At 46.7% G+C, this 21047-nt stretch overlaps 1 protein-coding gene across 1 annotated transcript; it reads right to left on the bottom strand.

Annotated features, from left to right (window-relative positions):
• Positions 1-18504: 18504 nt before the first annotated feature.
• LOC145804313 (uncharacterized) lies at positions 18505-19992 on the bottom strand. Its single transcript, XM_082898001.1, has 3 exons — positions 19427-19992; positions 19243-19341; positions 18505-19034 (listed from the first exon to the last, which is right to left on the bottom strand). Exons 1-3 carry the CDS (start codon positions 19829-19831, stop codon positions 18612-18614), a joined length of 927 nt encoding a protein of 308 aa, XP_082754127.1. The 5' UTR covers positions 19832-19992; the 3' UTR covers positions 18505-18611.
• Positions 19993-21047: the final 1055 nt, after the last annotated feature.

The following is a 21047-nucleotide window of genomic DNA, read 5'->3' as shown; positions in this document are numbered from 1 at the left end:
ATCCTTCAAAAACAAACATGAAATGTTTTGTTCCAATTCGGGCGACCTGGTCTATACTTATATGCTGTGTGCATCACATAGTAACCTAGGCTAAATAACCGGAATAAGGACATACAAAGTTTTCAAAAATAGATATCATGGTTAGTAGAGGCCGATCTTTGATCGGGCGAGCGGGGGTGCTCACGAAGTGACCTTCCCCAATCGTACCCAAGTTCCCGAGTCGAGGCAACTTTGGTGATGACGGACACGTGGCCTTAGGCAAACGAGTCAGGGTTTCCTAAATTTCCCCAAAATAAAATATTTAGGTGGCGACTCTGTATCTGGCAAAGTAGTCCACGTTTGGCACTTCTTTCAAAAATCTGTTTTCTCAAAACGATTTGCCGGATTTGGACTCTTTGGTTCAGATTACGAACCGTGACAAATTTGAGAGTCCTGAGCTGTAGTGACCCCAAAATGAACGAAACGGGAGCTCGTCCCTCCCGGGGCGTTCGAGGACGTCTACAAACACCTTATGTCATATAAGATATGTTAATATACGCTTGAACTTTGGCATGTGAAATATGGACCCAAGGTCGTTCTGTCTGTTAATACGGTGGGCCAAAGGCCGTTTTGTCAATATGATGGGCCTGAGGCCGTTTTGTATTTTGATAGGCCTAAGGCCGTTTTGCTACTATAATGGGCCTAAGGTCGTTCTGTACTACGATGGGCCTAAGGCTGTTCTGTATTCTGTTGGGCCTAAGGTCGTTCTGTATTCTGTTGGGCCTAAGGTCGTTCTGTCTTATATGGGCCCGAGGTCGTTAGAAAAAGAAAAATGAGACAAAATTATGATTTGTGGTTAAGCACTGTTAATCCATGTTTGTTCTTTTAATCTATTTGCACTACTATCATTCATTGAGCTTTGCTCGGTCTACTTTCTTTTGAATGTTTTGTAGGTAACCAGCTTACGGGTCAACCCTAGGTCAGCCCAGAAGCCTGTAGCTGAACTCGTTTTGCTGAGTCACCGTAAGTGACTCTTTTGTTATATTTTGGAAATCCCTAAGATGGTATGTTTTATTATAATCCTTGGAAACAATAGATATGTATGTAGATATTATTAAATACATAACTTTCGAGTTAATCCCTTTTTGCATTCAGTAACGTGTATGGCACATGAAATGTCATGTGTGTATAGTAATGTAACATGATCCTGGCATTTAGACACAGCTCAATGAATGTTTATCTTCTGTTATTTCACTTCCGTTGAGGCCTCAAAATTGAGTAACATTTAAAATAGCTAAGCTATGGCCTCGAGTTTGGCCGATTATGTCTAAACTTTTAGGGGCAGGTTTGGGCCGTGACAAGCCTGATGTGGTTGCAGAGGGAATTGGAAATCATAACAATGAGGTGAGAGAGAGAAAGAGTGAGGAGGTGGTGAGACAGAGGGAAACTTCTCTTGATGATGGTTGTTGTGCCATCTGCTTCGAGGGTTTCACCATTCCTTGCAAGACCAACTATGGACACTAGTTTTGCGGTGTTTTTTTCGTATGATATAGTAAGATTATTTCTTAATTGCCATTGATTGATATGTGATCAAGATTGTGAAACCCTAACTCTTTGTTTGGTTGCTATGAAAATGTGGGGAAAAGGATAGAAAACAGAATTGGGATTCGAGAGAGCAAGAAGTTTCCTCTCAATCTGGTTTAATTTGAATTTATGACTAGTTTTTTGAGTTCTTTATTGTTACCCATAAAAAAGAGGAGAAAAAAGAAACTACAGTAACTCTTCTGATTTTGGAATACACTATATTTATTTATTGATTTTGATTTTGATTTTATATATATAGATTTCGAAATATGCTATATTTATTTAATAGTTTTGATTTTGATTTTGATATGATTTTGCTATGATTTTATATATACAGATTTTGGAATGAGCTATATTTATTTATTGATTTTGATTTTGATTTTGCTATGATTTTTTATATATACAGATTTTGAAATATGCTATATTTATTTATTGATTTTGATTTTTCTATGATTTTATATGTACATATTTTGGAATATGCTATCTTTATTTATTGATTTTAATTTTGAGCATCTCTGTCCACTTGAAGACAGTTTATAAGCACAAGCACTCTTGCTAATGCTAAACCAATCCACACCATAATATATATATATATATATATATATATATATATATATATATATATCTCTCTCTCTCTCTCTGTCTCTCTCATGGCAACCAACAAAAACAACTGTGGTCGTTCTGGTGGTGGATATGACGGATGTAACACCCTGTCTCACATCAGAAGTTTGCATGGTTGATCTTGGGCATATAAAGCACCACTACCTTGCTACTAAGTAACTTGGACTTAAGCTTTTGGGTATTGTTGGTCTACCCACAGGTTACTTGGGCCAGCAAGTAGTTGGGCGTTGTAGACACCCCATTTTTGACCGACCTTAAGACTCAGACGTCACTGATTGAGCGCTTGGTGATGTTGCATAATGTGCTCGTTCAGAAGTTTCAGAGTTGCGGCCGTGAGCCCTGCCTCCGGACTTCCGAACCCTCTTTTGTACTTTGCCTCGGTTTGCGAACCAGGCTCGGTTTTCTTTGTTTCTTTTCCTGAGGCAAGGGAGAGGTCCCGTAGACCATCTCTCAATGTCCGTAGGCTACATTTGCTAGCCGTAGGCCATTTTTTCCATTTCGGAGTCCGGTTTCCGGTTTTCAGAGCCGTCAGGCCGTGTGCCTCGGTTCGGGACCGCTTGACCATCTCATATTGCTCCGGTTTTTGGCATACTTCCTATTTTCTCCCTTTTTAGGGACACTGGGGTCTGAGAAACCCACTTCGTGGCCGAATGCCACTTTCGGTGCTTAACAGCCCATTTTCGGGACCTCGAACTGCGGATTTTGGTCCCCGAGCATTCGTTTTGCAACGGTTTTCATTCATTTTTGGCAGGTATCTCTGTTTTATCACCGGGGAGGTCACTGAAGGGTGGGAGGCCAGCAATTGTTGCAGCAACCAGTTATACATCCTCCGACGCCCTCCGGCGCCCGTTTTTCACACTTCCGGGCTAATGTTGAACACCTTGGGGTCACATTCTTGAAGTTTGAACCACATATTTGTGATGTACACATTTGGGAGGATCCTAAAAGTTCGTGGCCGGCCATTAATTCAATTTGACCCTTTTGAACCCCTCATTTCCGGGCTAATGTTGAACACCTTGGGGCCATTTTCTTCAAACCCAAACCACATATTTGTGATGTACACACATGGGAGGACCCTAAAAAATGGTGGCCGGCCATTAATTCAATTTGACCCTTTTGAACCCCTCTTTCCGGGCTAATGTTGAACACCTTGGGGCCATTTTCTTCAAACCCAAACCATATATTTGTGATGTACACATATGGGAGGACACCATCATGTGGTGGCCGGCCACTAAATCTGCTTGACCCTTTTGACCCCTAGCCGGCCGGCTAGGGGGTGTGGCCGGCCGGCCACCTGCAGCAAAAGTAACTGGCCGGCCGAGTTCCTTGCACTGTTCACTTTACAGCTGTATAGCTTTATCCCCCAGAAAATATCAATATCCGGGGGATATTTTGTGGGGGAAAGTTGCCCTCCTTTTCCCCCACCTTTACACCCCCTTTTTGGTCCATATAACAAGCAAGCTATATCACATTCAAGGGTTAGAAAAAATGGTCTTCAAGCTTCCATAGACAAATCCCTCTCTATCCCTCTCATTTCCTAAAAAACTTCCAAGTCCCTAATCACCATTTCTTCTACACCACCAAGCTCTACCATCACCACTTCATTTCTAGCAACAAGGAGGGCTTCTCAAAGGCTAAAGGAGCTGCAAATTGGTCCAAGAAGCAACAAAAGCTTTAGTCTTCAAGGGTGAGTAACACTTCTCCTCTTTTGACCCTTTTTCTTGATCCATTTGTAAGCCCTATATGCTTTTTGTTTCAAGCTCCGGCCCTAACTGAAATAGGCCCTCTCATGAACTCATCTTCACTTTTCATTAAGGGCTCAACCCTGTTTGAGCCCTCCATGATGCACTTGCTTCATTGATCCTCTTATATGTCATAATCTTGCATGCTATTTTTGGCCCATGAGTAATCTGTTTTTGAGCATGTTGTAAACTGATATTAGGCTTATTTTGAGCCCCTCTTCAACATTGAAGAAGGGCTCAACACCATTTGGGACTTCCATGTTGTACTTACCTTTATACTCCCCTTTTGGTCCCATTTTTGCATGCAATGGAAGCCTACCATGCTTTTGTTTTTGGCCATTTTACAGTTCTGAAAAAGTGCTTATTTTGGTCCATTCTTCATGTTTCATTTAGGTCCTTTCATGGTTTGGGACCTCCATATGCCACTTCATGTTATATCTCTTTTTTATTCCCCATTCTTGCATGTTTAGTTAGCCTATCATGCTTTTGTTTTTGGCCATTTTACAGTTCTCGAAATAGTATTATTTTGGCCTATACTTCATGTTTCATTAACATTTTTTTTCTGTTTGGTGATTATTTTGTATACTTCATGTTATAGTACCTTTTGAGCCTCAATCTTGTGCCTTTTTTTTAGCATGTTTGTATATTGATTCGAGGCTTTCCATATACTGTAAAAATTCATATTTTTGGTCCCTCTTCAATGTTGTAGAAGGAAATTTTTCAGTTTGGATTTTGCTTATATCACTTGCTTCATTACCCCTCTCTTGGCCCCTATTCTTGCATGCCATTTTTGCCCTACCTATGCTTGCTGTTTGGCCATGTTTATAACTGTGAAAGTGCCTTTTTTGGGACTGCCTAGCTTCTGTCTTTGCATTACATGTCCATATTGTGCATGTTTGGCATAGCTATAGGCCATTTCGGGTGCCTAAATTCGCATTTCGGGACAATTCCATGCATTTAGTGTCATTTCGTCTCATTTCGGGACTGTTTTCCCCCATATTTTAGTGCTGAAATTCCATTAGAATGATTGCATGCCATTTCCATATCATTGCATCGCATTCTGCCATCGCCTCAGTTTGCGTGCCCGTGTGCACGCATTTCGAGGCACTTCATTTTCATCATTCGGCATCCTATATGAGTGTTGCTGAGTTTCACTCATGTTGGTATAAGTCCATATCACATTCCCATGTCATTGCATCACATTTTGCCATCGCCTCGGTTTGCGTGCCCATGTGCACGCATTTCGAGGCACTTCATTTTCATCATTCGACATCCTATATTAGTGTGGCTGAGGCTCACTCATGTTGGTATAAGCCCATATCACATTTTTATGTCATTGCATCGCATTCTGCCATCGCCTCGGTTTGCGTGCCGGTGTGCACGCATTTCAAGGCACTTCATTTTCATCATTCGGCATCCTATGTGAGTGTGGCTGAGGCTCACTCATGTTGGTATAAGCCCATATCATGTTTTCATGTCATTTGCATCGCGTATGCCATTGCCTCAGTTTGCGTGCCCGTGTGCACGCACTTCGAGGCATCTCATTTTCATAGCATTGCGTATGTTAGGATTGTATCTTAGTTGCATTCATGCATATTGCATCGTGTTCGGGATAGGAGTTAGTCCGGGCACGGGAAACGAGGTGCATTTCGTACTCCGAGTGACGGAATGTGTCTCAATTCCCCAGTCACCGACACTCCGGATCATCCATGATGGAGTTAGGTTTTATTGTGTTTCATGTGCATTCATCCTACATTAAATTGTGAATTTCGATTCCTCGGCCATCATGCCTCGGTATGCGTGATTGGTGGCACGAGGATCGAGGTATGCATATATTTGTGAAAATACACTGCTATGCCCCTTTCCTGCTCTCTGTTGCAGCAAAATCAGGAATCAGCAACTTTTCGGGACTTGGCACGCTTTTCAAGAATAATTGTAAAACAGAGGCTAATTGGGGCATCCCGGTGGATTTCCGCGCAAGGCAACCCGGACATGCGTCATCCGTCAGAAGCAAGGCAGTCCCTGGCTTGCACGCCAGTTTTACTTGCTTTCTTAGTTAATTCATTAATTAATTAGGAATTTGTATATTATCCGGACTGTAATATTTGGAATGTAATATTCTTTTATTCGGGACTGTATATTTATTCGGACCCTCCGAGTGAGGGCACAACTGTAATAAGTGTGCGTGAGTGTGATGTATGTCTTCCAACCCCATGTCTTTCTCCCTTTTATTTACCAGCTTATGATGGTTAGATTAGGGCATATTTCGATTAGCATACAGTATGATAGCATGTTTGCATCATTCATCTGTATTGCATGCACCGGGCTCGGCGCATCATACTAACTGCATTGTACTCTCAATTCTAAATTGAATACATGATAGTTGTAGCATTTCATATACCATCTTAGAATAGCCAAGCCTGCTATAGTTGCATTTTGCATGTGTTGCATTAGGCATTTCTGTATACTTAGGATTCATGCATAATTTCTAATGAGTTTCTATTTTGGCTTGGATTACTCGGTAAGCTTTATGCTTTAGCATCCTTGCATGCGTGTGAGTGCTGCCATGAATAGTATGCTTACCATGAGGCTATGTGCTTATATGATATAACTGCCTGAATGCCTGTGGGTGGAGGCTGGGTTATCTAAATTGGAGTAAATCATCAAAATGTTTCAAGCCTACCTGCGGGTAGCAAACCATTTTCAAAAAAACGAACATGAAATGTTTTGTTCCAATTCAGGCGATCCAGTCTATACTTGTATGCTGTGCGCATCACATAGTAACCTAGCCTAATAACCGGAATAAGAACATACAATGTTTTCAAAAATTGATATCATGGTTAGTAGAGGCCGGTCTATGACCGGGCGAGCGGGGGTGCTCACGAAGTGATCTTTCCCAATCGTACCCAAGTTCCCAAGCCGAGGCAACTTTGGTGATGACGGACACGTGGCCTTTTGGCACCGAGTCAGGGTTTCCTAAATTTCCCAAAAATAAAATATTTAGGTGGCGACTCTGTATCTGGCAAAGCAGTCCATGTTTGGCACTTCTTTCAAAAATCTGTTTTCTCAAAACGATTTGCCGGATTTGGACTCTTTGGTTCAGATTTAGAACCGTGACTACGAAGTCGAGTCCGAGCTGTAGCGAGGTCCCCCGTGGGCTTGTTACAGTTTCTGGCGACTCTGCTGGGGATTTAGAGAACTTGACTCGAACTCGTGATATCTGTTTTGACTACACTTGTGTGTTTCTTTGCATTGCATTTGCATTGGTGCGCCTAGGACACCGTGTTTGCCATCTGCTATTCCTGAACGGTTTGCCGGAGGCTTGTCTTGTCAAGGCATGACCATAAGGCTGACCGGTTGTGGGCTCTTCCAGTATGGGAACACAAACCCCGGTTTTACCGGAGCACCCTCTTTGACCTTTCGACCTAGTGCATATTCGGATCCATAGTGACCATTCCAAATTAGGACAGGTTGCTTACCCGTTTATAGGTTGTTTGAAACCGCCGTGTGCGTAGTGAAACCCTAGTTCTTGACAAAATAGGACAGGGAAACCCTACCCCAACATAGGGGTGTTTTGGCTCTCACTTATCTGTTATGTGCTTTAGAGTGCGTATCTACAGGAATGCATGTATCAGTATATGAGTTTGGGTATCAGGCCTGCGGGCATCAGTTCAGTATTGACAGTATCAGGCCTGCGGGCATCAGTTCAGTATATGAGTTTGGGCATCAGGCCTGCGGGCATCAGTTCAGTATCAGGCCTGCGGGCATCAGTTCAGTATTATGGGTATCAGGCCTGCGGGCATCAGCCAGTATTTGAGAATCAGCTATCTGCGGGTATCAGATTCTGTTTTAAGAGACAGTGATACAGGGATAATAATCAGTGTTTGAGGACAGTGTGTATTCAGCTTATTGACTGTGTGTTAATTATGCCCGGCTGTGTGTCTTGCATTTTATTTTAAGCTGTTATGCTGTCCGTTTATCTGTTTATTTATTTCCTTTTCGCTTTATTTATCTTTTGCTAGGTCAGTTCTAGCACAATTGCTTCCAACCCAGCAGGCATTCCCCAAGCACTTTGGACACGAGGTCGTCGACTCCATCGATCTGAGGATCTAATCGACGGACAGCCAGTGTTCCATTCTCTACCCCCTGTTACCAGAAGGAAGCAGAAAAAGCGCAGTGTATCTGAACAAAGATCACCAGAACAGTGGTTTCCCTCATCAGTGGACAGTCGGATTGAGATCCCCATTGAGACAGATCTGCCAGTAGTTCAGATAGATCAAAACAGTATGACGGCACCAACAGGAGTTGAGGAGATGATGCGCCAAATGCAAGAAACCATGCGGGCCATGCAGCAGGATGCCGTTCGCCGAGATGAACTCGCTAAGCAGCAGGCCGAAATTATGACCCAGCAGGCTGAGCTGATTACCAGACTGCAACAACAGAATACAGCATCTGCTTCACAACAAATTCCTCCTCCGGCGAGGGCTCCATTACCTGAGCAGACACCTGTTGTTCAGAACGCTCCTCCAAACACCCAGAATACTGTGCCGACTATCCAGAATCTGCAAGAGGACACAAATCTTCCAACGGGGCCAGCTCCGCCCCCGCTTCCGCCACAATTGTCCAAGGTCCATACACCCAATCACCCGGACTCTCCCTTCGAGGTCGAGGTTGATCATACAGCTCTGAAATTGAGCAAACTGGAGAAGCTCTTCAAGAAATCCCAAGGGGTCAAGGCTATGCCGGATATCGAAGACGGATATACCGAGGAGGCCGTAACACTCCCCGATAGGTTCAAAATGCCACAAATCGACCGCTTTGACGGGACCGGCGACTCCATGGTCCATCTCCGATTGTTTGCAGACATCTTGCGGCCAATGGGCCTAACACGACCACAGAAGCTTTCACTATTCGGTCGAACCCTGTCGGGTGTGGCCACCCACTGGTACACAAAGTTACAAGATGAAGTGAAGAAGAATTGGGATGAAATGGCTGAGGCCTTTGTCGCACAATATTCATACAACACTCAGATCGAGATCACAACCCGTGATCTTGAAACGACGGGGCAAGAGCCCAAGGAAACTTTCTCGGACATTGTGATCCGATGGAGGGCAAAGGCGTCAATGATGACTTTAAGGCCCACTGACAAAGATCAAATCCGAATGATTGTGCGCAATCTCCACCCAAAGTTGATGCAGAGAATGATTGTACTTTCGCAGATTTACATGAGATGGGGGTGCAAATCGAAGACGCAATGAAACAAGGTCTGTTTGACCACGACAGAGAACAACCGAGGAGGACTTTCAACCGCAACAACAATGCGGGCCCGACTGGCGTTGCAAATACGAGAGCCTCGGAAGTTAGTATGGTCACCAGCACTCCCCCTCCCCCTCCAAGGCCCGCGGCTGCCACACCCTTCTCCGGCGCGTCCGGAAGCAACACACAAACCAACAGATTCCAACCGCGAGGCCAAAGAACCTTTACCCCACTATATATGCCCCTGACCAAAGTTCTGGGAATATTGATCAGGAAAAATCATTTGAAACCCCTGGAGCCAAAGCCATTACCAAATCCACTCCCCCCCTCTTATGACCCAGCAAAATACTGTGCGTATCACCAACAACACGGTCATGACACCGACCGTTGTTACAGATTGCGTCATGAGATCCAGGATCTTATTGACAAACAGGTGATCGCGCCTCCTGATAAACCCAATGTCACAACCAATCCCCTCCCACCACATAACCAACCTCCCCCTCCCAACAGAATTAATTTTATCCAGACTGGGGTCGCATCTTACGATCCTAGCATCTATATTACGCCCACCCACCTACCCAAGCCGGAGGTGCTCCTCCCCGACTGCACTGATTTCTTGTGCATGGTGGACATCTCCAAAACCCAACCAGAACCGATGGTGGTGACCGTCGAAGACAGGGCAGGGCAGATTTTGGGAGAGAATGAGATTGTTGAATCCGGGACTGGACAGAGTTTTGCTAGGGGAGCCTATGATCCAAGCGAGTATATCCTATCAACGAGCCGAATTGGGCTAGGTATAGAATTGCCAGAGATAGGAGAGCTATGCATGATCCGGGGGGATGGATCTGGGCTATGGGCAGATGATCTGACAGCCGTAGAGGAGGACTTTGCTAACTTGCAATTTTTCGATGACCAGGAACTGGGGGATACGTCAATCAACTGGTATGATTATGAGGGATCAGCGGAGGCCACTGGATGGCTCGAGGATCAACCAGATGCAGTGGAGGAAGCCCAACCAGAACAGAGCCCGGCAGGGGTGGAAGTATCAGTTGTGGCCGGAATGGCCGAAAGTCAAGTTGTATCACCGGAGAGCGCCGGTGGTAAGAATTCCGCTCGAGATTTGGGCATTATGGATACGGGAATTGTTGAACAAACAGCTGTACTGATGCAGTTGGAACGAGAAAAGTTTGAGGAGGCTGAGAGAATTAGGAAAGCTAAAGGCCCTGAGGGGACTGAAAGTGCTGTGTGCACGAAGATAGAGAATGCTGCGAGCATGTGGACAGGGAGTACTGCGAGTGCAACTAAACCGGAGCCAGACAGGTGTCTGTTGGCTGCCGATGGAATGTGGTGGGAAGACGATGACTTATGTCTTGCCCACACGGATGAAGACTGGGGAAATAATCAACCGGATGACACTTGGTACCTCGATGAGGTTGACCATATGACGAGAAGTGGGCGGTACTTCAAACCCCCACACCTGGACCAACCCGAGGCATCCGGGAAGGATAGAGAAGCGGAGAAACAGAAGGAGAAGCAGATTGAGGAGGAAGCTGTGCTGAAACAGTTAAAGAAGATACAAGCAGACATCTCCATCTGGGGACTGCTAATGGCATCACGAGTACATAGGGAAGCTATCCTATCTGCTATGGACAAGTCCAAACTCTCCATAGACACCACGCCTGAACAGCTGGTTGGGCTGGTTTTTTCGGGAGGAGGTTCCCCGGCATTAACCTTTTCGGACAAGGAACTACCGCCTGAGGGCAAAAATCATAATAAGCCTCTCTATATTTCTGTGGAGTGTAGAGATAAGTGGATACCGGTGGTACTTGTTGATACCGGGTCTGCAATTAATGTCCGCCCGACCAGAACGGCATATGCAATTGGGTTAAAACCCGCGGACTTCGTCCCAACTACCCAAGTGATCAGAGCATACGACAATACCAGCAGAGAAGTGATGGGGACTGTTAAAATTCAAACCAAGGTTGGTCCAGGACAACACAGCATCGAATTTCATATCTTGGACGTTCCCGCAACCTTTAACCTACTTTTGGGGCGACCGTGGTTACACCAGGTCAAAGCAGTCTCTTCCACTCTACATCAAATGCTAAAGTACCCTCACGGGAAAGGGGTAGCGATCGTTTTTGGGAATTCATCAATCCATCCGCCGCCGGAGGTGTCCACACCTATCTTGGAGATCGAGCACGGCACAGAGGATGTGTTTTTGTCGGGGTTCACTTTGGCCGAGGCTCAAGTGGTGCAGAATGTCATGGCTGTGAATGAGGGTATGTACGTTAGTGCTCAATCTATCTACCTCATGAACAAGCTAAAACATACTCCCGGGATGGGATTAGGGAGAAGCGGCCGGAAGGGCGTCTCAGTGTTGGCCGAAGTGCCACACAACCCTCACGCCTTTGGACTGGGTTATCTGCCCACCAAAGAGGACTGGGTGAGGAAAGGGAAAGAAATGGCCAGAAGGGCCAGAGCAAAGAAGGCCGGGAAGCTATTTGAGTTAATGCATAGGCCCATCTGGGGTACCCTAAACGGACGCTTCGTCCGGGAGGGGGAAGATTTTCCATTATGCGGCTTCCCGAAGCCATGGTTAAACGCGGAGGGGAAGCGCGTGCCTGGTTTTGAAATCTTCTTCGACATACAATTATCTGGGGATGACGTTGCCGAAGCGCAGACAGACCCACCAACTGAGGTTGAGCAATGTGAAGCAGTGGAGCCTGAGAGCACAGAGTTTGAAATGGGGGTAGCACTGGCGTGTCTACTATCAGATCCTCCGATCGACCAAGAGTGCTTGGGGGATAACTCTTCGGTTTCTATGATTGGAGATGAAATAGCTGCAGGCTTTCCAGCGCCGATCTTGGATGCATCTATCGCACCTTCTCTCATCTAGCAATATGAAGAAGGCTTTTTATCTAGCAGTTCCGGGTCAGGTAGTGAGCCGGAATCTGATTCCACCGAATCTTGTGCGTCGGAATCAGATTCCAGCTCGACTGAGTCTGAGTCCGGTATTCCTGGGGGTGATAACCCGGATGCCACAGTCTTGTCTAGGTCGTCATTTTCATTTTCTTTTGAGTCTGTTGTAACAGAGGAATCTGACGGCTTGGAAATATTTAATGAGAATGATGTGGATGTGGTTTCCGAGTATTTTTCTGTGCCTTTGATTTATTGCTTAAATCAGGATTTTCAAAATTTTGATGAAAACAACGAGGGAGAAATTCCCCCAGTTTTGCAACGATTAATTGATCAAGAGCAGGAAAGATTTGTTAAACCTTTAATGGATGAAATCACTACTGTGAATGTTGGTACTGAGGAGGACCCGTGGCTGGTCCAGATCGGGTCCACGTTGTCTTCGGAGGAACGCGAGCGCTTAGTCGCTTTATTAAAAGATTTCAAAGATGTTTTCGAGTGGTCCTACGAAGACATGCCTGGAATCGATCCTGAGATTGTACAGCACCGGATCCCTCTTGATCCCGAGGCCCGCCTTGTCAAACAGAAACTCAGAAGGATTCGCCCGGACTGGGCCCTCAAAATTAAGGAAGTGGTCACCAAGCAAATTGACGCAGGGTTCCTGCTGGTATCTGAATACCCAACTTGGTTGGCCAACATTGTTCCGGTGCCAAAGAAGGATGGCAGAATTCGGGTCTGTGTAGACTTCAGAGATTTGAACAGGGCCAGTCCGAAGGACGACTTTCCCTTGCCACACATTGATGAATTGGTGGATTTCACGGCGGGACACGCTTTGCTTTCGTTTATGGATGGTTTCTCAGGCTATAATCAGATAGTAATGGCACCCGAAGACCGGGAGAAGACTGCGTTCACTACCCCGTGGGGTACATATTGCTATAGAGTGATGCCATTCGGGTTGAAAAATGCTGGAGCTACGTATCAACGGGCAGCAACTACAATATTGCATGATATGATCCATAAAGAGGTCGAGGTGTATGTGGACGACATGATTGTCAAGTCCAAAGAAAGAGAGGGCCACTACACCGCCTTACAAAAATTCTTTCAAAGGATCAAAGAGTTTCGGCTGTGACTGAATCCCCAGAAATGCACGTTTGGTGTTACAGCAGGGAAGATGCTAGGGTTTCTGATTACACAAAGGGGCATCGAGGTCGACCCTTCCAAAATCAAGGCCATCTTAGAAATGCCACCACCAAGGACTGAAAAGGAGGTGCGAGGCTTTCTGGGTCAAGTGCAATTCATAAGACGGTTTATTTCTAAATTAACCTTGACTTGTGAACCACTTTTTGGTCTCCTGAAGAAAGGAAAGAAATTCCAATGGGACGGCCGATGTCAAGCAGCTTTTGAGCAGATCAAAGAGTATCTACAAAACCCACCCGTGTTGTCACCACCAGAGCCGGGGAGACCGTTGATATTGTACCTTTCGGTAACTGAGACTACCATGGGCTGCATGCTTGTGCAGGAATCAGAAGACAAAGTGGAAAGAGCCATCTACTATCTGAGCAAAAAGATGCTGGATTACGAGACCCGCTATACACCGCTGGAGAAGGCTTGTTTGGCCTTGGTATGGGCTACCAGGAAGCTGCGACACTACCTGTTAGCTCACTCTGTAATGTTGGTTTCGCGTTTGGATCCCATCAAATATCTTTTCGAGAAACCAGCACTTACGGGTAGGCTAGCTCGTTGGCTGCTGTTGCTCTCCGAATTTGATTTGAAGTATGTAACGCGCAAGTCAGTAAAAGGGAGAGCGGTAGCGGAGTTCCTTGCCGACCACCCGGTTGAGGGGGATGAAGCGGTTGAGTATCTATTCCCAGATGAAGCCATTCTGCACGTCGAAGATGAAACTTGGACGATGTACTTTGACGGAGCGTCAAACCAGTATGGGTATGGCATAGGGGTGTTGCTGATAGCGCCTGACGATTCTCGTATCCCTTTAGCATTCAAGCTCCAGTTCAAAGTCTCGAACAATGAGGCAGAGTATGAGGCATGTATTGCTGGCCTGGAAGCAGCCCTAGAACTAGGGGCAAAACGGTTGGACGTCATTGGGGACTCGAACCTTGTTGTGTCTCAAGCAAAAGGAGATTGGAAAGTCAAGGAGGAAAGGATGATAATTTACCACCAAACCTTGGATTTGCTAATTCCTCGGTTTGAGAAGCTAAATTTCACCCACCTCGTAAGAGAGAACAACAGGTTTGCAGATTCACTAGCAACTCTATCTTCTATGATAGACATCCCGTCCGGAGTCCGAATGCGTCCAGTCATTATTGATCAGAAGTTCGTGCCGGCATACGAGTCAATTTCCGCCATAGATGAGGTTCAAGACGGCAACCCCTGGTATTACGACATCTGGAACTTCTTGGAAAAAGAGACATATCCACTAGGGGCAAATGCCAAAGATAAGAGGGCCATCAGAAGAATGGCTGCTCAGTTCATTATCTGCGGGGGTAAGCTGTACAAAAGGGGTCATCTGGGAATGCATAAGCTCTGTGTAGAAGTTGAAGAGTCGAAACGCCTGATGGAAGCCATCCATGGGGGGGAGTGCGGTGCACACATGAATGGAGTAATGCTGGCCAGAAAGATCCTCAGACAGGGCTACTACTGGTCAACCATGGAGGAGGATTGTATTAGTTTTGTTCGGCGATGCCACAAGTGTCAAATTCATGCAAACCGCATGAACATCCCGCCGTCAAAGCTGTACAACATGACTTCGCCATGGCCTTTTTCATTCTGGGGAATTGATGTGATCGGAGCTGTTACCCCGAAGGGGTCAAACGGGCATGAGTTTATCCTAGTAGTGATAGATTATTTCACAAAGTGGGTCGAGGCCCAATCATACGCGGTGTTGAAAGCGTCGCACGTCGCAAAGTTCATCAGAAACAACATCATCTGTCGCTACGGGGTGCCAAACGAGATAATTTCAGATAATGGTTCCCACTTCAAGAAAGAAGTGATAGACTTGTTGGAGAAATACAATGTGGCTTTCCATAAGTCATCTACATACCGGCCGCAAACCAACGAAGCGGTTGAGGCCGCCAACAAGAATATCAAGCATATACTACAGAAGATGGTGGGAACCTATCGGGATTGGCCAGACAAGCTGCCATTTGCTCTGTGGGGCTACAGGACTTCAATCAGAACTTCTACTGGAGCAACTCCATATTCATTGGTCTATGGAATGGAGGCTGTTCTACCCATTGAGATTGAGGTTCTGTCGTTACGAGTATTGGCTGAGTGCCAAATAGCCGAAGCAGATTGGCAGCAAAGTAGATTCGAAGAACTCATGCTCTTTGATGAAAGAAGACTGAAAGCACTGTACCACATCCAAGGCTATCAACGCAGAATTGCCCGGGCTTTCAACAAGAAGGTTAAGTCCAGGAATCTGAAAGAAGGAGATTTGGTGCTCAAAGACAACCGAGCTCCCATCCACGACCCAAGGGGCAAGTTCAAACCCAATTGGACTGGTCCTTACATCATCAAAGCTATCTGGTCAGGTGGAGCTGTGGTTCTGATGGATCTAGATTGCTTGGAGTTCTCACAACCGATCAATATGGACAAGTTGAAGAAATATTACCCTTGAGAGGCTCGCTAGGCCGAAAACCCGGAAGGGCGACCTAGGCAAAAGTCAGGGCACAAAAAATTAGAAAATATAAAAACTGAGCTCGCAAGGTTGAAATCCCGCAAAGGGCGGCCTTGGCAAAAGTTAGAGCGCAAAAGGAGAGTGAAAATACTCGAGTGAACCTTGGCCTGAACTACGTAAGGCTTGATTCCCATCTTTGGGATACGTAGGCAACTTCACCTTGAAGTTCAGCCATAAACTTTTCCCCGATCAACTCTGTCCATTTTGATCATCTCAGTCATCTTTATCCATTAGCATTTATCGCGATCTCCGGTACAGTGCTGTTCAAACTAGGGGCAACTTTCTGTTGCCGCGACGGTGCAAAAGTTACTCAGACAAGGGGCAACTTTCCGTTGCTATGAAGTGCCGCATTGTTCTTCAGACAAGGGGCAACTTTCCAGTTGCAGGGATCTGGGGTTGTGCATCTCAGTGACAGATCTTCGGCGTGTCCAGTTCTGATCCACATCGAAAATAGTTTTGAAAAGTTTTAATAAAAGTTGACTTTGTTCAAATCAATCTTTTTTACGACTAAGACCATTTTTGGACCAAAAACGGAAAATTTTCAGTACCATAACTTTCAATTTCATTGATTTCAAAACTGAGTTCTCCTGCTCTTGCATTACAATTGAGGTTGCTCTTTTAGTACATTCATAAAGAAAACTTGAAAATACTAATAAAGCAATAAATTTGGGGCACAGTTGAATCAAGTATCTCTGCGTCCCCTCCCAGAGCTGGATGAAGCATCTGATGCCAAGCTAGGCCCAACCTGTGCCTCCTCATTGAGCCAATCCAAGCACTCGTCGGACAAAGTGCAACTGAAAGTGGAAGCAGGGGCCAGGAGCTCTCTAGTCCTCCATGCTGTGGCATATCGGGCAAGGTGTGCACCCCGGATCGGGAAAGCAGCTGGGTACTCAATCCCCTCCAGTGGGCAGGTCTGATCATGGCCAAACTGACGCAGAAACCGGAACGGAAAATAAAATACGCAGTGGGTTAGACCAATTAATTGGATCCCAATCAGCCGAGACATACTATAGCTCATTGCCGGGAGGTTGAGCCAAGGACAACGCCAAGCAATGCCGTCTGCGGACAAATTGCACATCCAATCAAACCACCACCTTTCGTCAAGAGCATTGACTAGGCGCTGCCGAAAGAAGTAGCCTCGAGCTGAATAGGCCGGGCAAGAGTCCACAACCTGCAACTTGTTCATTAACCATACCTAGGAGAGGGATGGAAAATGAGAGAATAAAGAACAGAGAGATGTGCGATGAGAGAAAAGTAAGACAAGGGTTTTGTGAGAAAAACCGAGCCTGAGGGCCGAGTGATGTGAGTAAATATATATGTAAGGTCGGGTGGGAAACATTACCTGCAGCAGCAGTGGACTCCCAGCAAACCTAGTCGCCTCCCGGCAATAGACAAAATCTAAGCCCATCAGTGTCTCGGCCAAGGTCATGGCAATACAGCTCTTCCCTTCTCTCAAGCCCTGGGCGACTTCAATCAGGCGAATGCTAGCCCCGCCGAAGCCCGAGGAAAGCAGAAAGTGAGACAACAAACATAAGCAGAGGGCGTGTTGCCGGAAACCCTGCCAATAATGGTTGCTGCGGTCACCAGCGTCGAAAAAATGATGGATCAAGCCGAGGATGTCCAGTTCCCCACTGCAGATCAGAGATCGAGCGTCATGCGCCGTGAGCCCACACATCCGCCCTAAAGCCTGAGCATGGCCAAAACGGAGCTGGGGCAAGATCACTTCAGAGCATTCAGACTCTATCAAAACCTGAAAATCTTCGAAAGTGAGGCACATCTCTTGGCCGCCAAAGCTAAAAACGTGCGTCACTGGATTCCAGAACCTTGCCACGGCATGGAGAAAAGGGAGCTATAGCGGAGTACGACTCAGCGTGAATAGTGCATTCAAGCCGAAACCCCGAAAGTTCAGCTTTTCCGAACCATCTAGAGAAGAGATCCAAGATGTGAGATTTTCCGCGAGAAACGCCTCCATCTTTGTCTAAAACTAAGATGAAATGAATGTTCCCGAAGTTGAGGCTTTTATAGAGGGAAGAACACTATTCACGGGGACACGTGTCAAAAATCAGGTGGCTGCAGGACTAAGTGGCCGGCCGGCCAACTTTTCTGGCTGGTCAGCCATTTACTTTTTACAAAACTGGTCGGCCAGCTGTCTCTCTCCACAAAAATGGCCGGCCGGCTCCCAAAGATGGCCGGCAATGCTGCAGTGTATCTCCTTGGCCCTGTTTTACCCTTCGAGGGAAAGTTCCAAGCATTTCCATGCAACGGGAGAGTCAAAGGCCTTCATCTCCCTCCGTTTCGGATGCGTTCCGATGCCCAGATCGTCAAAGTACACTCTGTTGTCGTTTTGTTTATCGAGTTGTTGTTTTGATTATCGAGTTGTTGTTTTGCTTATCGAGTTGTTTGTCGAGCGGACGTGTTTCGTGTTTTCGAGTCATTGTTCTCTGTTTAAACAATCTTCGTTTAAAGTCTTGTTTATTTGCGTTGTCAACGTTGTTGCATTTTGCTTATCGAGTTGTAAACTTCCTAAGGTTCTGTTATATCTTAGTAAGTTGAGTTGCTTAGTTTGTTGCATCGGTTCACTACCTGACTTGGTGATTACACAATGCACATTACCATTCAATTTCATTCTTGTGCAAACTAAAATGATGCGATACGATGCTAAAAGTTTAAAATACAAACACCTTTTCAAAAGCTATTTCATTCCATCATGCTTTACAACAAACAAAGGTACAAGTTTTACAAAAAATAAAACTGCCTAACAATGTGCAAAGTGCTACAAACTACTAGCAAAAAGAAAAATAAAGCAGGAAATAACAGCATCAATGTCCTCGGGAGCGGGAACGAGAAGCACTCCTCATCCTCTTCTGCGGGACAACCTCTGCACCATCATCATCATCTGAGTCGGAGCTGTCATCCTCAGGATCCCCCTCAGCCTCGCCTCTATTCCCCGAGCCAAGGCCGGAGCCCCCCTCCTCAGCAGATGTCTCTGACTGACGGTCGGTAGCCTCCTCCTCCTCCTCCTCATCAGGCTCCACCTCTACAACGTGAGCCCTACGTCTGCGGACAGGCCCTCCTCGAGCTCCTCGAAAAGGTCTAGATGGCCCGGCTCCTCGGAAAGGCCGGGATGGCCCCGCCCCCTGAAAAGGCCCGGGTGACCCAACTCCCTGAAAAGGCCCAGATGGCCCAGCTCCCCAAGGAGGCCCAGGTGGCCTGGCCTGCGGCTGACCGGACCATGAAGGCATCTGAAAACAAAAAGTTCAATTCAAATACATCAGTCCAAATATGTGTATCAGATGCAGATACAAGCAAAGGCTACGTGAAGTGGGTGCATGTAAATATAGTGTCCAAGTGGGGTGTGTGTCAGATGTGCTCTACACAAGTAGTCTGTCGATGCAGTAGAAATCAGCATGTCATCAGAAGTATGATAAATGCCAGAAAACTGAAGGGTACCTGAATGCCCGCGATAGACAACTGTGCCTCCCTACGCAGGACCATGCCCTCAAGTGTGGCCACCAGTCCAACCACCTCCTCCATGTATCCTCGCGGTGGCTGCAAATATGAGCTCATAATCATCAGTGAACAAAAGAATGTCTAAACATCTGCATGATGAATGAAAAAAAACAGTGGAGCATACCAGCGGTGAGTCAGGATCAATGGCGTATCGATCACTGGGCATCGGAGGCTCTAGCGGGATCGGGGTCGGAGAGATAGCCCCATACTGCCACGCCATCAACTCAGTCGGCATGTCTGGCCATCCAAGATGAGGATAAGTCGACGGAATCGGAGGAACCAGTCTACTCCCACCTCTAGATGTACCAGCCCTACTAGTAGAAGGGGCGTCTGCAGCCCGAGCCCGAGCCTGGCCCGAGGATGACATACCGGCAGGCCTCGTCATCGGGGTGCGAGCTCCCGTCAATGGAGGCATCAAATATATGTGACGGTAAGTGGCGTAGTCCCCCTCCTCAAGATATAATAAAGCATCGCTGCCCAGCATAGCGCCGACTACCTCCGAGTAAGAGAGCCTGTCAGCAGTCCGCATACTGACTGGGGGTACTGCGGGAGGATCCTGAGAAAGATACCCCCATACCTGACGCAGAAAGCGTTCCCCCAGGAACCATGCCCTGCCAACCGGCCCTTCGAGCAGGACCCTATACTGGGAGATGTCCGACCCTCCGGTATACTGAAGTCGGAGACCATCACCCAGGGACACCCAAGGCTGCCATGAGACCTACAGATGATAAATGCATAAACCAATCAGAAATCGGGAATATACAGAGCAAATCAAAGATGAAAATGAAAGGAACTGAAAGTCCTGAAGTACCTCCGAATGCCGCATAGTGTCAAAGTACTGTCGCAGGTAAATGAGGGCCTCTCGGGGTCTCGGCCGGTGCGGGCCCTCGAACACTAGTGAGTATGGGGTCATGGGAACCCCTGCCACCTCCAACTCTGGGGCCAATGCTGGGAAGTATACATAGACCCATAGCTGAGAAAAGCAGTGCAGAATGTAAGTACGAAATGTAGAGAGCAAAATACAGACTGTAGAGTGCATCGTCTGTGTGCAATGTACAAGTAATGAAAAGCATAAATGTAAATCAAGGGGACAGAAAGTACCTCCCAGGCTCTCCAGTAGCCGCCAAGTAAATCTCCCCGCCCGCGGGAGGTCGCGCTCATATAAAAGTAAAGGGTAGCCAGGCCGGCGCCACCCCAGTCATATCGATGGACCTGTGATAGGTCAACCAGAGCGCTCAGCAGATATAACCCGACTGTGTTCCCTCTATCGGTGAACAGGGTAGTCCCGAAGAGGAACATAAGGAAACCATGGGCGTACTGCTCCGTCTCCTCAGGAGTCTAGGGCACCATCTCCGCCCGTCGGAAGTGGGAAGAGAACCAAGTGTATCGGACTCTCCCAGAAACCCTGTCAACAGGCGGGCGAGCCCCCAATAGATACATCCAAGCGGCCTCCCACTCGCCCATATCCTCATCATAGGGGATGGACCAACCTCCTATGTCTAAGCCAGTCAACACAGCGAAGTCTAGAGGCGTCATGGTCATGTCCCCGGTAGCAGAGAAATGAAAGGAGTTGGTGGTGTCCCACCATCTCTCTACTAAGGCTGCCATCAGAGTCCTCCTGGCGGAACAATGTGACAACCCAACGCAGAAGGGACCGAACCCTGCCAAGTCTATCAAATCTCGGACACCCTCCGGGAGCTCAGCGTACCAGTCCCGCGCGGCGGTGGAACCATACCCCCGTACGC

Source organism: Camellia sinensis, chromosome 12 (assembly GCF_055761805.1).
Source record: "Camellia sinensis isolate YWXY chromosome 12, ASM5576180v1, whole genome shotgun sequence".
Classification (NCBI taxonomy): Eukaryota; Viridiplantae; Streptophyta; class Magnoliopsida; order Ericales; family Theaceae; genus Camellia; species Camellia sinensis.
The sequence above is the reverse complement of the archived record's forward strand: the minus strand, read 5'-3'. Positions and strand labels throughout refer to the sequence as shown.

What these genes read in the sequence shown, in the direction of transcription:
- LOC145804313 (XM_082898001.1), bottom strand. Translation starts at nt 19,831, where the DNA reads ATGCGGACTGCTGACAGGCTCTCTTACTCGGAGGTAGTCGGCGCTATG. An exon ending in TTGATCCTGACTCACCGCTG is followed by an intron (nt 19,342 to 19,426) that starts GTATGCTCCACT and finishes TCATATTTGCAG; the next exon opens with CCACCGCGAGGATACATGGA. An exon ending in TGTCTATCGCGGGCATTCAG is followed by an intron (nt 19,035 to 19,242) that starts GTACCCTTCAGT and finishes TTTTGTTTTCAG; the next exon opens with ATGCCTTCATGGTCCGGTCA.